Genomic DNA, 15,396 nt, shown 5'->3' with positions numbered 1-15,396 from the left:
TTAGGATGGAAACTTGCCGATAATAAATAGATATCGCCAAGGCTCCAGAGACCCGCGAATCTGTGTGATTCCAAAGGCAAGCGCAGACGCGAAGCAATTTGCCAGGGGCGACATTCCAATCAGGAAAGATACTCTGAATCCAAGTTCGTGCCGTTTGTAAAACATGGACAGAAAGTACGGGGCGCCGGCGCCGAAAGCTGCCTCAAACAGGCCTAGAAAAGCACGCGAGGCTGCCAGAGACCCGAGATTATGCGCAGCACCTGAGGACATTGCTGCAGTGCCCCAGCTAATGTTCTCATAGCCATCAGCGATATTCCATAACGATTGAAAAGACGTTGAAGTGCAACCCACAGAATGCATAGCACTGCCACGTACTTGCTGGCAGGGAGTATTTTCCAGAAGAGATTGGTCCATTCAAACATGACGTAGGCGATGTAAAATGAGTTTAGAACCCAAGCCCACTCCGAATCAGAAAGTTGTAAGTCAGACTTGGCTCCAGCGGCTTTTGCGTTACCAATGTTGCCACGGTCAAGGTAGGAGAGGATGTAGAGGCAACACACAATTGGAAGGAGATGTCGGTCAAACTAAGAACTCCAGTCAGATTGCTTCAGTCTGCGTTGTGACGGGTCAACGTACTGATCTTCGAATTCGAATGTTGGTCTGCTCCGATATTGCTGCGTAATCTTCAACGGTTGGCATACATACATCCTCTACCTGCTTCGCCTTGACTGATATTTTGTCCTCAGATACGGCTTGCGCCATTGCTTTCAGTCAGGCCCAAATTCTAACTGTTCTTAGTAAAGTAATGCAAGGTACACAAAACAAATTGCCTCTGGTAAATTCTGTGAAAAGACGAATGAATAATGGGCCAGGGGGATATGTTTTATTCTATAAGGAAAGCCACTGTTTTATATGTGCATGATATCCGCACTTCTCCGATCGCAACTTCGATCTGCAGTTCCCTCACTTTACGCAAGTAAATGCGGGGAATAGACTTATCAAGTGGAGGCTTGGGGAACATTTACCCCAGATTCTCTGATTGATCTACACCGACCCTGGTTACACGCTTCCCCAGTTTGTCCGTTCCTTTCCGTTTCGTGTTCCGGATAGTCAAGGAATACAAACGACATTTCAAAACCTCACGTATCGTCCATGTCAGCTATAAATGGACACGCAGGTTTTCGAAAATGGACTGACCTTGACTTCTAACAAAGCAAACGATTCACAATCCAAGGACATACGCAAGAAAAGCAACTCCACCGCATCTCCTTTATCATGTCGAAATCAATCATCAACAGCATCCCCTACCCCTTCAAATTCAGCCCTCCGGTCGTAGAGAAGAAGGGAAAACTAGGGCAGACGGAGAACCTGACTACGACGCTTGTGAATGTTCGAGGGAAGATACCCTCGATCCAGGCCTCTCGCTTGCGGACAATGATGCTCGAAGCACACAACAATTCCGACAAGATTTTGGCCCATGCGTGCACTTACGATGGTCTCTCATCTCGCCTAGTCGAAGAAGCAGGCTTTCCCATGGTCTTCTTGGCTGGTTATGCGGTTGCCAGCGCCTACGGGCTTCCCGATACCGGTTACATTGCCATGTCAGAAATGTGCGACAAGATTGGGGAGGCTGTGCGCCAGGTCTCTGTGCCAGTAATGGCTGATGGTGATACTGGCTATGGAAGTCCGCTGAACGTCAGGCGAACAGTTGAGAGCTTCGCTGAGGCTGGGGCTGCTGGTGTGATGATCGAAGATCAGACTTGGCCTAAGCGTACGATGTGCTCACCATTTCTTGTGGCTCTCTTCTCACTTTGACACGAATAGGTTGCGGCCATACAAAGGGCAAGTCCGTTGTGTCGCGAGGCGAGGCATACGCTCGAATCCAGGCGGCATGTGATGCCCGGGATCAAAGCAAAGATATTTTCGTTCTTGCCCGAACAGATGCTCTGGTCGTTGGATGGGATGAGGCAATGACGCGAGCCAAAGAGTTCAAGAGAATTGGAGTCGATGCTGTCTTTGTCGAGGCCCTACCCGACCGAGACGCTATGCGCAAGTGCGTTGAAACACTGCAACTCCCTACGTTCGCAAACAGTAAGTGAATCACTCTCTATATCAAGGTGCAAGATCTCTGATGCGAAGCAGTAATTGAAGGTGGAAAGACCGAAAATTTGTCAGCAAAGGATTTGGCTGAACTCGGGTTTTGTGCCGTAGCATATCCGTGGACCCTCGTCGCTGCGAAGTTGAAAAGTGTGCGTGAGACGCTTGAAAGCTTAAAGAGAAGCATGACAGTTGGTGCACCACCTATGATTTTGTCTTTTGATGAAGTCTGTGAGGGTGTAGGTTTTAGGAAATACTGGGAACTGGAAGATCGGTATAAATATGACGACGATGGGCCAATCAACGTCCACGTATCTTCGCGCTGAGGGAGAGCGAGAGTCAAGCTTTCATTAGTCAGAAGGAAGCGTTCCGATTTCAGACTACAATTTGACAGTGAAACGTTTCCCAATTGACCTCTTTGTCCTAACCCTTTGCAGTCATTTAATCTGTCACCGTTCCGCCGCTTTGAAACCCACCAGTACTGAAACTGCGTTCGCCTCTACAAGACTCGTCCAGAAACATGCTCCTAATTCGGGAAGGTCGACAAGATAGCAAACCTGGGGCCACGCCGCCGCAGCACATGCTAAGGCATGTGGGTGACGCTGGCCTTCTCCCCCTCCTTTTGTCCGTTCTTATCTATTATGACCGGTCTAGCTGCGAGATCCTCCGCCTTTGGGTACGCAACCTTATGCACGGTGTACCAAGGTCGCCTGAACAGGTTCTCCATGGATTCTAGCGATCTTCCAGAGGTTTCCGGCATGGCAAGATACACGTAGACGAGGGAAACAGAGCAGATGACCGCAAAGAATATAAAGGCACCATAGCGCTCGGTAGCGGCCAAAAGTGATGGCATGGCTCGCGAGCAGCCGAAGTAAAATGCCCAGTGAAAAGCCATGAGAACAGATACGCACAGAGATCTGATACGGATCGGAAAGACTTCTGCACTGACGAGGTAAGGGATGGAAAACCATCCTATAGACCACGCGATGGCATGTAAGTAGATTGCCGCGATGGCAGCTTCGCTTGCTCGCCTGGCTGCTGGGTCTGCAGAAATGTCTGCTGGGTCTCGTCTGTTGGTCACTTTGAGATAGACGCCAACAAAAAGAAGGGTCGTGATCTGGAGACATATTCCAGTAAGAAGGGACCGCCTCCTGCCGATGAAATCGATGACGAATACTGAAAAGACCAAAACTGAGACGAATTTGAGAATCGCATAGACTCCAGTAGCAAGGAGACGACTCTCCTCGCCTTGGATGCCTAAATATCCAAAAATGGACGGGCTATATTGAGTACTGGATTTCGTCATGGGTTAGGACTAGCGTACGTTTTTGGGGTCGCGATACTCACATGGCGTTTGCTCCGCTCCATTGAGAAAATAAATGCGCCAGAAACATCAATATGAATCGTCGTCTATTGGGAATGTCGGTCCACGTCTCCTTTGCTAGATCAAGTATCGAAGCGCCTGATACAATCTCCAATTCGTGATTCAATTGGGCTTCCATTGCTCTGAACTCGTCTTGCACATAGGGGTGATCGGCAGGAAGTTGTCGAAAATCGCAGAGAACCTTGAGGGCTTCTGTTGATTTTCCACGAGACAGCAGAAAACGGGAAGACTCGGGCGTGAAAAATGTTCCTAAACCCCATATTATGGCAGGCGCTATCTGGAGGGCGGTTGGCAGTTGCCATTGGATTTGGGAGCCTGAATAGTGTTTCGTGATGCCGTAGTTAAAAAAGAAGCCGAATACAACTCCCAGTTGCTGACAGCAGGTGTATTGGAGAGTCAGGAGACCGCGTATTGACCGAGGGGCAATCTACACTATTTATCAGTTTCTGAAATAAGGTGCCTTGAGATAGCTTGTGTCCCTACCTCGGAAATGTAAACGGGAGGCAGCACCGTCGTAGCACCTATTCCTACTCCAGAGATAATTCTCGAGACATATAGACCAGCCATATTTCCACTAGAGAATGTTTGTCCCAAGATTCCGGCAATGTATATCAACGTGAAGATTTGCATTGTTAGCCTACGGCCTAACTTCTCAGTAAGGCTTACGCAGGCCAAACAACCAAGGACAGCACCAGCCGTTGCGATAGCAACAATCCAACCTTTTGTGTTTGAATACTGGCTCTCAGATTGATCACCTATCCCAAATCGAGTATTGAAGACGGACATTGTGACCAGGGATGCGATATTGCCTATGAAGAGAGGCTCATTAGCCTGCATGTATTAGGTGACACTGGTGTATTTTCGATACCTACCTTCGTCGAATCCTTTCGCGACCCCTGAGAAGCTCCATATCCAGGTGCAGACAAACAAGTATCGATTGAATATCTCTCTGGGGCTGTTTCGTACAGCAGCAGTTGTGGCGCTGATGAGGGACATTTTGAGCAGCTTGATGGGTCACACTCGGTGATAAATATTGGTAAACCAGAGCTTGGTTGTTAACATTAGTGATAAGCACAATTGCTTCTTGATATCTTTGTCCACCCCTGTCATGACTTCGCAACCTTCCCCTGACCCCGCGAGCTGCTACGTCGGGATACTACACGGAAATCCTAGACATCTCACCATTTAGGGCATATGACCCGGAACTGCGCCGAAGGTTAGGCCCGGGTCCAGTCCGACGACACCAGTTACCGGAGGATTTCCGTCCCTGCCGATCCCACATACTTACCTGCGAGGATCTTATGAGAGAACCTGTCCAAGAAATTTCGATCACCGTGCTGTGACTTCGGATTAGCTCCTTGACGGATTCCGAGCCTCTGATTACGTCTGCTGCCAGTTGGAGAACATTGCATGAATATTCACATACGTTTCTCGCAATGAACTTCTATCCCGTGCCCCCGATCATTCAGGCCGAACTCTACGTTCGAGTTCCTGACGATATCCGTTGCCTTGGAAAAGACACCGAGTGGCGCGGTGGCTTTGCGCGACAATTCCAACATATTTTCCTCGAAGGACCAGTCGTCGATTATCTTGGCAACCTTTATATTGTGGATGTTCCCTACGGCCGAATCCTTAGGATTGACCCGGCGAAGGCCATTACGGTTGTCGCGAGATGGGACGGTGAACCCAATGGGCTTGCCGCAACTCATGATGGTTACTTGGTAATTGCAGACTATAAGCAGGTACGCGGAAATCACCCCGCCGATTCGCAACATCTTAGCCTTACCAAGTTGATCGTATTCAGGGAATCCTCTCCTTCGACCCATCCAATCAGAAGATCAAACCATTGATCACCCGGCGTCATCTCGAGCGATTCAAGGGCCCCAATGACTTGATTGTTGATTCTCAAGGAAGCATCTATTTCACCGATCAAGGCCAAACCGGCATGACAGACCCAACTGGCAAAGTATACAGGTTGTTGGCTGGCGGAAAGCTGGAGACAATTGTTGAGAACGGCGTGTCCCCAAATGGACTCGTTCTCTCGCCCGATGAAAAGTTTTTGTTCGTCGCGATGACAAGATCTAACCAGGTTTGGCGTCTCCCTCTTCATTCTGATGGGACAACAACCAAAGCTGGTGTGTTTTTTCAGTCATTCGGGAACGCGGGTCCAGATGGACTAGCAATTGACGAAGAGGGCAGCCTCTTCATCTGTCATCCAAGTCTAGGATCCATCTTCGTCGTAGATTCGAATGGCATTCCCAAAGCACGCATAGTCAGTGGAACGAGTGGTATCAACTTGACGAACTGCTGCTTTGGTGGGGCAGAGAACAAGACCATTTTTATCACAGACAGCCTGGAAGGAAATGTGCAAAAGGTCGACTGGCATTGCCGTGGCGCAAGACCACAGCCAAGACTCAGGGGGTAGTAGGCCTGCCAAGAGTGCGCCCGGGCATGAGAGAACTTCACCTCCAAGCGAAGATCTTGCTTTCTCTCGAGCAAATATCACATCGACGTTGCAATGCATGTATGTGCATCGTGTTGCTTGCATCGTGTTGCTTACAATTCACTACTCACGCGGCACTGAGTCTCCAACATCGCGGCGCAGTGTTAGCGATGAGATACGATATGGTCGAGACACCCACGGAGACATCATTTGCCGCCAACATCCTTGAAGATTGTCACCAGCATCCTCGAATGATTGTCGCCTGCATCCCTGAGCCATGTGGCGAAGAGCCAATCGCAAAAGCATAGAAGAGACAAAGTTAAAGTTAGCCAATTGGATCATCATTTTAGCTGAAACATCAGACTCAATTTCAGGTCAAGATGTTGGGATGAAACGGAGCTGAGTCCCTGGAGATGCGAGCATGTTTGCGCAAAGCCTTGGTTTAAAACAGCATGTGTAACATGCGCGTGCGCGCACAGCCATCGCCATCTGTAGCATAAGAGGCAAAGAGAGAGCTCGATTATGACAACAGGCCGAATAAAATCATAGAGTTTCCCCCCAGAAAGCGCCCTCTGCAGTTACTCATTACACCTTTAGACCATCTCATGAGCTGCATGCAACTTCGCACCCAGTATGTCTTCAACTCCCGAATATCAGCCCTTCCTGAAATACTCGGACGACCCGGCGGCCGAGGAGACCACTCCTCCACAGCATCCCGTTAAGCGCCGTACGACAGTACTATCCCACGTGCTGGTCTTCATTGCGACATCTTTAGTGTGGGGTTTCGTCGTTTTTCTCATCGTCCCTTCACCAATACCGACAAGCTCGACGCAAGTCTCGGCGTCGACTCACCCTACGATACTGGAGAATCACCTCGCCGGCATACGGCACAACGTCACTTCGGGCAGGCGTCTCATAAATTGCGGCAACTCGACCGAAGAAGCAAAAGCTCAAGGGTGCAAATATGACATTCTGCTAAACCACTGGGTCCCTGGACCTTGCTTTGATAAAGAATCGGTCGACGAATATCGCGATGACAACAGCTGGGGCGCGTTCTCTGATATAAACATGACGCACCGCCTGACTATTGACGAAATGTCAAACCGAGACTTTTACTGGACGTCTATTCGCGACCACATCAACCATTGCGCCATCATGTGGAGGCGTCAATTCTACGTGCTCTTCGACGAAAGGCGCGCCATGGATACCGTTGTTACAAGTCCGGGGCACACCGAGCACTGTTCCCAGTACTTGATGGACGTCACAGAAGGAATGTTCAAGGAGCCGACAAAGACAATGAGGGGGTTTGCTGGTTGTTGGATTAAGGATTGAGACATGCCGAGCAAGCAGTCTAGGATATGTTAGGGTAACTTTGCAATTCAAGCTTCATTTTAAGAACAACACTGCTGTGCCACATTCCGCGGTGCTGTAACTCTCTCGGTTGGTACCTATGGCCTTCAACTGTGCGCACAGTAGCTCCGACGTGACGGGGCCTGCCAGCCAGAAACCCGGCGGACGCCCGGCGACAGCGATTGCCGCGATGATATGGATCCAGGCCCTGAAAAGGCACCGTCTTCGTCTTCGGATATAAAAAATAAAGTAAAAAAATAAAATAAAAAAAGTTCCAGCGTCCAATCAGAATCGCGGTAGGTGCCTCGGGAGAAGGCGATCTTGCAGCAGCGACATGTTTGTCAGGAGACGAACCTGCGCGGGATGATCCCCACCCATAGCGCTGAGCGGGGCAGAAGTCTCTGGTCAAAATAGCCGAACCAAGCCGATTCCTCCACCTCCAAACGCCGCATCGGAGCCAGTCCGAAAGTCACATCGCAATCGATGGCTTAACACAAGAGGGAATCACAAGTGGCATTGGTCTTCTCATCGAAGGTCATGACCAAAATGAACCCCACCCCAGATCGACTACCCCGGCTTCCAGCCTGTCAGTTGTGTTATCAGAAGAAAATCAAAGTATGACTCCGTAGACTTCAAGAAGGTACCTAGCCAGAGGTACTGGAGAAGCGAGTTCATAATTCACCTAGGGCGGGTAGCTAATGTCAATCTTTCAAGTGTGACAGTACAAGGCCAGCATGCACCCCTTGTTCAAAAACGGGTAACGACTGCATCGTGCTTAACTCTGGTGGTGACGAAACACTCTCACGAGCGTAAGAGTTGGCCCGCCCCTCGAGCCCTCCTTATTTCGGCGATTACATGACATCTGACGGCTATTCATAGAGAGATTGATCGTTTAGAGCAGCGTGACAAAGAATTGTCTCAAACGTTACATACTTTTCATGTCGATGAAGCCTCAACAATCAATACCACGGACCAGCCCACCGCGGAGGCCGGTCCGACGGTTACCTCGATTGAGAACTCTACTATCTCACACGGCGAGGGACTAGGGTAAGTCCACACCTTAATCATGATTTCTTTCTGAAAAGGTTTCTAATAAGCTTGAGATTTATGGCTTCGATTTTCACCGATCCAGATTTGAGAAGAAATAATATCGAACTACTTCAACTGCTGGCAAGAGTTCCAAGCGCCCCTGAGCCTGCGATTCAACCTTGCGGTCTTCCTACTAATGAAGATGGCGAGTTCCTGTTCGAAAAATAGTATGCCAGTCATTTGAAGCAATCCACTGAACCGCTGTTCCTGACACTATGACGCAGTCTGAGTTGGTCACACGTGCAAAGTCCTTTTCTTCGTCGAGACGAGGTCAAGTCTCTGTCAGGTCGGGTCTTCCTACTCGTGCCGGCTGATCAACCCGCCTCAAATCACGATTTGTTTCGCGCATTTATGATTCTCGCAGTGGGCGCAGTATTCCCATTCAAGAACGGTACTCATACCCAGCACCCGGAAGGATACTACCTCGCCGCTTTGCAACACATGGGGTCAGACTTTCTTACACGAGGCTTGGCCTCCATCCAAGACCTTCTCTTGATATGCCGATTCGGTATATACCATCGTATAGGTACGTCTGGTTCCAATGCGTATTTTCGCCTACACCCTGTGCTCACGTCATTGTTTGAAGGCACGTCAATCTGGGACGTCATTCGGCTTTGCGGTCGTCTATGCGTTGAACAAGGCTTGCACCTTAACGAAAATCCCTCTTCGAACTTCATGCAGGCCCAAATGGAACGACGAGTGTTCTGGCAGTTTTACATGATCGACAGATATAGTTCTACGTTACTCGGAAAACCATTCAGTATCGATGACCGCGACATTGAGACCAGCTTTCCAGCAGATGCAAATGACGAGGATATCGTTACTGCAAATCAATCTTCAAGAGATTTTGTTGCTTTCCGGCTGTCACATGTCACGCTTGTGACGACGGAGATGACCGTTTTCTTCACCTCTGTGCGCTTGCGACAGATCTCATCCAGAATCCACACCGAGTTCTCTAGGCTTGCGCGCAACTACTTCGAGTCTTCGCAGAGCCATTTTGCTCCCGGATACATATATACAACTCTGAGCCGCTTAATGCAGGAGCTACAGCATTGGAGAGACGATTCTCCGGTCTTTCAACAGCCGAAATGTCTTTATGAGTCGCAGAGTTGGTATGATCTATTACTAGCCAGGGAGCAGCTTTACCTTGTCCGACGAGCCATTGATCTCGTGCCCAAACGAGACAGAAAGACACCTCGTCATATCTGCATTTTGTGCCTCAGGACTGCACTTCGAACCATTTGGACCTATTCAACATTGTGTCAACAGCGCCCACTCATCACACACACTCGCAGCTATTTTCATATGATGTTTACGGCTGGTCTATCTGTACTGTTTTGTGTTTCAACGGCAACAAAGCTTGAGAAAGAAGACATCTCAGATGCCTCAGCTGGTCTGTTTCAATGCGAAGAGACATTGAGGGACATGGCCGAGCAGCTACCAAGTGCAAGGCAATATGCTGCTGTTTTTGAAGCTCTTCGGCGCGATACCACGCGGAAACTAAACAAGATTCTCGATACGTTACAATCAGATAATGCATCTCAGAACACTGGGCCGGACAACGTGAGCCCAATTTTCCGACCATCATCATCGGATAGACCATCAAATACTCTGAGAGCCCCAGACTACTTAGTTCTTGGCTCGCGGGGCTCCTCGCAATCCAACATTTTGGGCGCCAATCTCGATGCAACACTTCAAGAAGACAACTTTCGAGGAAGCATTACAAATAACGTCGCGTTTTCGTTCCCCGTGGAGAGGGTTGTACCAGGGGACACTGCAATATCACTCAGTAGTGTGAGAGACAATTATGCGGCGCTAGAGGTTTCAGATGACTTCTCGCCAAGGAGCGATCTCTTTGACTGGGCATTTCTGAATGATGAGACTTTGTGGAATATGGAGTCTGTCTTGGGAGAATATGTATATGGAGACCCAGATAGACACATTGGAGCTTTGGATGCTTTCGATTTCCAATAGTACGGCGTAAAATAGCGTCCGAAAGTTTATTTCTTCTGGACTTGCCTTCCTGTTTGTTTTCAGATACGTCTCACGTGGATACAGAACATCGGACTCTACCATCTAGGAATACCATTCAGGCACAGTATCGTGAACGACATGTCACCCCGCACCTTCTATTATAATGGATGTTGAAAACAAAGGATCATCATTAATGAAAGGATCTAAAACCCGAATTCAATCACCTTGCATTTCTTTCTACGCCCGACTTCTGGCATAGTCTAACAACTTTGTGGCTGCTGCCATGCCTGTTTGGACTTGAGTCTCTCTAGTTGCTGCCCCAATGTGCGGCGTACTGAGCGCACCAACGTCCCACAAAGTACCGTACTTCTCTTTGCTAGGAGGCTCTTCCTCATGACAGTCCAATCCAGCTCCCCAGATGAGTCCTTCCGAAAGGGCACATTCTAGTTCAGATTCGTTAATGATACCTCCCCGAGCTGTGTTGATAACTATGGCGGTGTTCTTCATGATTTTGAACTGTTCGTAACCAAGAAGATGTCTGGTGGCGGGTGTCAACGGCATGTGAACCGTCACAACGTCGGAAGCTGATAAAACATCCGATACTGACTCGGCGCGGGAATGAGGGATTTCATCCCAGACTTCAAGAGGCAAATAGGGGTCGTAAGCCACAATGTCCGCCTCGAACGCTCCGCGAAAGATTTGAGCAACAGCCCTTCCGATGTTGCCCATGCCAAGTATGCCGATCGTCTTCCGATGCAGGATAATCCCTGAGCACGTCTCCTTGGGCACAAGAATGCCAGCATTTTGCTTTCCTGCGATGCTTCCCACTTGTCTTGCCACGGCTGTCGTCAAAGCCAAAACCATTTCAGCCACCGCACGCGCGTTGACACCGGGGGTGTTGAAGATTTTAATGCCACGCGCAGAACAAGCATCGGCATCGATCTTGTCAATTCCGACACCTTGCTTTCCGATGGCAAGAAGATGTGGGCAAGCAGCGATGTCTTCGGCCGTGAGGCGTGAGGACCGCATGAGAAGAAACCGAACATTTTCCCTCCACTTTGCATGTTCAGGTTGTCCAGGTAGAATTGCGTTGAAATGTTTTTTACAAAAGCTGATGACCTCGGGTTGGAACGAATCCAACACGTAAACTGTCGGCTTGGAGCCGGAAAGCACGCCTGCGGTTGGATCAGATAATATTCCCGGGGCCATGTTGAGAAATGATTTGCGAGAGGGAATAGGTGAGATAGCCCAGCGACCGCTGATTGGAGATAAATCCGGGGTTTGGTGCTGGATCGATTCTGGCCTTCGTGTCGCGGTCGATGAAGTTGACTTTAAACCTGGGGACTTTTGGCTCGTTTCGTGAAATTGGCGCTGTGGAAATCAACGGTGACACAGCTGGTGCGAAGGTGGCCTGGTCGCCTTTGATACCTGGCCCACCCGGAAGGGCCCCGATATTATCGGACGGCCTCCGGCGCTCCTGTCTACCTCTGCCTAGTCTCACTCTGACGACGGAATGCCACCGAAAACCCTCCTTGTGAATCGTTTCGGTCATGTGTCATTTGAACACGGTTTCGGAAGGCCGAACAATGTGCGGAGGTGCCGAAAGTGTTGTAGAATCTCTCGGCACAAGTCCGGGCATCACGGCGCGACCAGCAAATAAAAAGTCATATAACAACAATACCTCAATCACACGCCGTTGAACATGTTTGTCCACAGAGCATCTATCAGCATAATCATCAATATTCAAGATTTCCTCAATCAAGATTTCCTCTTTTGAAATGGCCGTTTCAATCCCCCATTCGCTCAAAGAGAAACTCCTCCGTAATGAGGTGGCATCAACTCTTAGCGTCAAGCTAGTCAAGTCGGTAGAGCTTCCTATGATGGCCAAGACCGCCGGATTTGACGGAATTCTCATCGACATGGAGCATTCCTCATTCGACCTCGAGACGACCTCCCAGCTATGCATCGCCGCGCTGTATGCTGGCATCTCGCCCATCGTACGCGCTCCGAGCAAAGATCCTTTCTTCGTCTCTAGAATTTTGGATGGTGGCGCACTTGGTGTCATTGTGCCGCACATTCGCAGTGTTCAGGATGCACGCGACGTTGTTGCTGCTGCCAAGTTCCAGCCAATCGGCACGCGATCGTCAACCAACGGACTTCCTCATTACCAATTCCGCACGATTCCCGCCAAGGTCTCCAACCCGGTCACAAATGATGCAACTTTGGTCATTCCAATGATTGAGACTCTTGAAGCACTAGAGTTGGTTGATGAGATCGCAGGGGTAGAAGGCGTAGACTCTCTGCTCATTGGCACCAACGATCTGACGGCTGAGATGGGTATCCCGGGCGACTACGAAAACCCTAGACTCACAGAGGCCTATAAGCGAACAATTGCGGCTTGTAACAAGCACGGAAAGTGGGTTGGAGTCGGAGGTCTTCACTCACGAATGGATTTGGTCGAGAAGTTCTGTCAAATGGGAGCCCGCTGGGTAATGGCTGCGACGGATGGCCCGTTGCTCATCGCCGGTGCCACGAAGAGAGCTGCTGAGATGGCTAGTCTGAGCGCTAGGGCAACTTTAGCTACGAATGGCAAGTCATGAATTTGTCAGTAATCATGGATGTCATTCCAGGGTGCCATAATGCATAGCATGATGATATGTTAGCGGTTCTAGATTCCGCCACAGTAGATGTCTCAATCATCATTCAAGGAGTTGAACTGCAGGCATGCGATCTTCGATATCTCAATTTCATACACGATTTTTTATGATAAGATTGCATTTTGTTCTTTTTTCCCTCTTGTGACTCCGCAACTCCGTGGGATGTAGATATGACCAATCAGGTCCTCTACAGCTTCCCCATGGAGGCTTGGCGTCAATCCCCGCGAGTATTGAAACTAATTACGTAATAAGGCTATCCCTGTTATGTGGGGAAAAGAGACATCGGCAAACATTCGGAGGTGCGAGGTCCTATGTACTCCCCATCACAGTTGATGCCAGGGCCGATGTTCTGTCGACGGACCACCTACACTGCTTGCGTCATCCAGAATTGGTTGGCATCCCCTTCTTCTGTATCAGTACCTGGTATTAGGAGATAGACGGCCGGGCCATGAGTTGCGCTTCATCTACAGGTGCGCGGGAAGTTTCGAACTCGAGGGAATCCCTCGAGCCGCCTCCAACGACCGCCCAAACCCGCCCACAAGCTTGCGAGAGATGCTGGAAGAGAAAGCAAAAGGTATATGACCCCAGTGACTGCACTTTACCCCTCAAAGCTAGCATTAGCTGACAATTATCAGTGTGATCGCCGTCTGCCGGCATGCAACTCATGTAGCGTGCTAGGGGTAGATTGTATCCCACGAAATCAAGATTTCAACACCATATCCGAGCTCTCGCATACTTCTGTTGTTGGGTATCACATTCTGCTTCCCTGTCTACTGAAATGTTTGCTAACGGACCTCAGCTACGTAGCGTCATTGAAGAGGCGGGTTGCTGATCTTGAAGAAGAATCTTTTTCTAGAAAACGCTCGCGCACATACAGTTGTCGAGCTGATTCAATTCTGGACCAGTCTCCTGGTCATGACAATGGCGGAAGATCTCGGGATGCTACATCGGTCGTGTCGAGTCAGGCCATGCATCTTGCCGGTAGCAATGGACACGAGAACGACGATTCATCTGTGAGGGCCACTATGGGGGCAATCGGCTTCTTATCACGCAGCGCTATGGCCGAACCTCGAGATAATTCGGACGATCTACCCAGAAAGTTCTCCTTAGCCGAAGTGATCTCAGGGGCGCTGGCTATCGATGGGCGCGACCCATCCACAGCTATTCCAGCACCCCAATCTCCTGGTATCAGTAACCACCTCGCTTCCGTGACCCAGGTTTCAACGCTTGAACATGTTCGGAAGTTTCTTGAGTTGTCCGCTCTGTTGCCCTATCTTGACGAGGACATATTTCTCCGGCAATGTGAGAGTATTACGGCTGGCAGAGCGCAACCTCAGCCTGCACAGAACTCCGAATCATTGCATAATTTCAATGTTCACATGGCCTGCGCCATTGGAATTCTGCTGTCTCCAAATTCGACTCATCTCTCATCACTTAGTGCAGGCCTTCATTCTACGGCAATCAAGGAGCTACCCTCCATCCTGCGTTCGGAGATGGCTCTCGAGCACATACACTGCATGATAATGCTTCTTATCTACTCTTTGTTCAACTCCTCTGGTGGTTCCGCCTGGCATCTTCTGGGTCTGGCAATGAAAACGTGCATCTCCCTTGGCCTTCACCGAGAGCCAGATGCCCACTCCAACTTAACGATATCAGAGGCCACCAGACGGCGATGGCTATTTTGGACTGTTTACTACTTCGACCGGTATAGTGTTTTGCTTGTGATTCACTTTGTGTGTGTTATGGGACTAAGTTTAGCTCTAGGATGATTAGTCTTGTGATGGACCGCCCCGTGAGTATTCAAGATGACGACATCTCATTGCGGGTGAGTAGAGCACCTAAAGAGCAAAATACAACGCTAGCCGTTCTGAAGTTGACAAAAACAACACAGCTCCCAAAGGAAGATGGTGATGTGCCCAGATCGGCGGATTTATCGTCTAAGAGATTGCCAATCAGTCGTTACCTCATACTGTATTCACAATTAATCTCGAGCATCCGAGCAGGAAGAAAGGACGATGTTCTGCTCACTTATAGCAACATTATCCATTGGAGAGACCTACCTCCCAACGGAGATCGTCATTCTTCGTCTACTCAGCAGCTTTCGGACCTTTTCAACCAATTGGCTTGTCGCGCTTTGGTCCATCTCACCTCGTCAACGCCTCCAACACATGAGAGTATTGGTCCATTGCTTGGCAGTACTCAAGATCTTGATATGGACACTATCAATACATCTCGGCAATTTGTCAACCGATGTTACGACCTATTTACCCAAGGCGCCTTCATTTGCAGCTTCATTGATGCATACGACGTCTTTCAAGCTGCCGTTACTTTCGCGTGTCTCAACTGGCGTATTGGCCGGGAGAGTTCTGCAGGGCGTCGACTCGCTGAAGTGACAGAAATAA

At 49.4% G+C, this 15,396-nt stretch overlaps 6 protein-coding genes and 1 pseudogene across 7 annotated transcripts; 4 read left to right on the top strand and 3 right to left on the bottom strand.

The window, feature by feature from the left end:
- On the bottom strand, positions 1-762 carry GCG54_00007995 (uncharacterized protein; the record flags this gene model as incomplete). Its single annotated transcript, XM_045407968.1, has 3 exons — positions 1-286; positions 376-584; positions 637-762. The coding sequence occupies 3 exons, from the start codon at positions 760-762 to the stop codon at positions 1-3; spliced, it is 621 nt and encodes a 206-aa protein (XP_045257101.1).
- Positions 763-1,275: 513 nt separating this feature from the next.
- GCG54_00007994 (Petal death protein) lies at positions 1,276-2,423 on the top strand (the record flags this gene model as incomplete). Its single annotated transcript, XM_045407967.1, has 3 exons — positions 1,276-1,771; positions 1,825-2,091; positions 2,143-2,423. 3 exons carry the CDS (start codon positions 1,276-1,278, stop codon positions 2,421-2,423), a joined length of 1,044 nt encoding a protein of 347 aa, XP_045257100.1.
- A 257-nt stretch (positions 2,424-2,680) lies between these two features.
- Positions 2,681-4,477, bottom strand: GCG54_00007993 (putative quinate permease; the record flags this gene model as incomplete). The annotated part of the gene is made up of 4 exons (XM_045407966.1): positions 2,681-3,389; positions 3,445-3,908; positions 3,965-4,290; positions 4,354-4,477. 4 exons carry the CDS (start codon positions 4,475-4,477, stop codon positions 2,681-2,683), a joined length of 1,623 nt encoding a protein of 540 aa, XP_045257099.1.
- Positions 4,478-4,917: 440 nt separating this feature from the next.
- GCG54_00007992 (Cell growth-regulated protein 1) lies at positions 4,918-10,337 on the top strand (the record flags this gene model as incomplete). Its single annotated transcript, XM_045407965.1, has 6 exons — positions 4,918-5,223; positions 5,286-5,902; positions 6,557-7,236; positions 8,186-8,321; positions 8,372-8,530; positions 8,588-10,337. The coding sequence occupies 6 exons, from the start codon at positions 4,918-4,920 to the stop codon at positions 10,335-10,337; spliced, it is 3,648 nt and encodes a 1,215-aa protein (XP_045257098.1).
- A 237-nt stretch (positions 10,338-10,574) lies between these two features.
- Positions 10,575-11,546, bottom strand: GCG54_00007991 (D-3-phosphoglycerate dehydrogenase; the record flags this gene model as incomplete). The annotated part of the gene is made up of 1 exon (XM_045407964.1): positions 10,575-11,546. One exon carries the CDS (start codon positions 11,544-11,546, stop codon positions 10,575-10,577), a length of 972 nt encoding a protein of 323 aa, XP_045257097.1.
- A 569-nt stretch (positions 11,547-12,115) lies between these two features.
- On the top strand, positions 12,116-12,937 carry GCG54_00007990 (2-dehydro-3 6-dideoxy-6-sulfogluconate aldolase; the record flags this gene model as incomplete). The annotated part of the gene is made up of 1 exon (XM_045407963.1): positions 12,116-12,937. One exon carries the CDS (start codon positions 12,116-12,118, stop codon positions 12,935-12,937), a length of 822 nt encoding a protein of 273 aa, XP_045257096.1.
- Positions 12,938-13,546: 609 nt separating this feature from the next.
- On the top strand, positions 13,547-14,836 carry GCG54_00007989 (annotated as a pseudogene). The gene is made up of 3 exons: positions 13,547-13,568; positions 13,700-14,699; positions 14,759-14,836. Coding segments are annotated over exons 1-3 (1,100 nt in total).
- Positions 14,837-15,396: the final 560 nt, after the last annotated feature.

This window comes from Colletotrichum gloeosporioides (genome assembly GCF_011800055.1).
Source record: "Colletotrichum gloeosporioides strain Lc1 chromosome Unknown consensus_104, whole genome shotgun sequence".
NCBI classification, from domain to species: Eukaryota; Fungi; Ascomycota; class Sordariomycetes; order Glomerellales; family Glomerellaceae; genus Colletotrichum; species Colletotrichum gloeosporioides.
The sequence above is the reverse complement of the archived record's forward strand: the minus strand, read 5'-3'. Positions and strand labels throughout refer to the sequence as shown.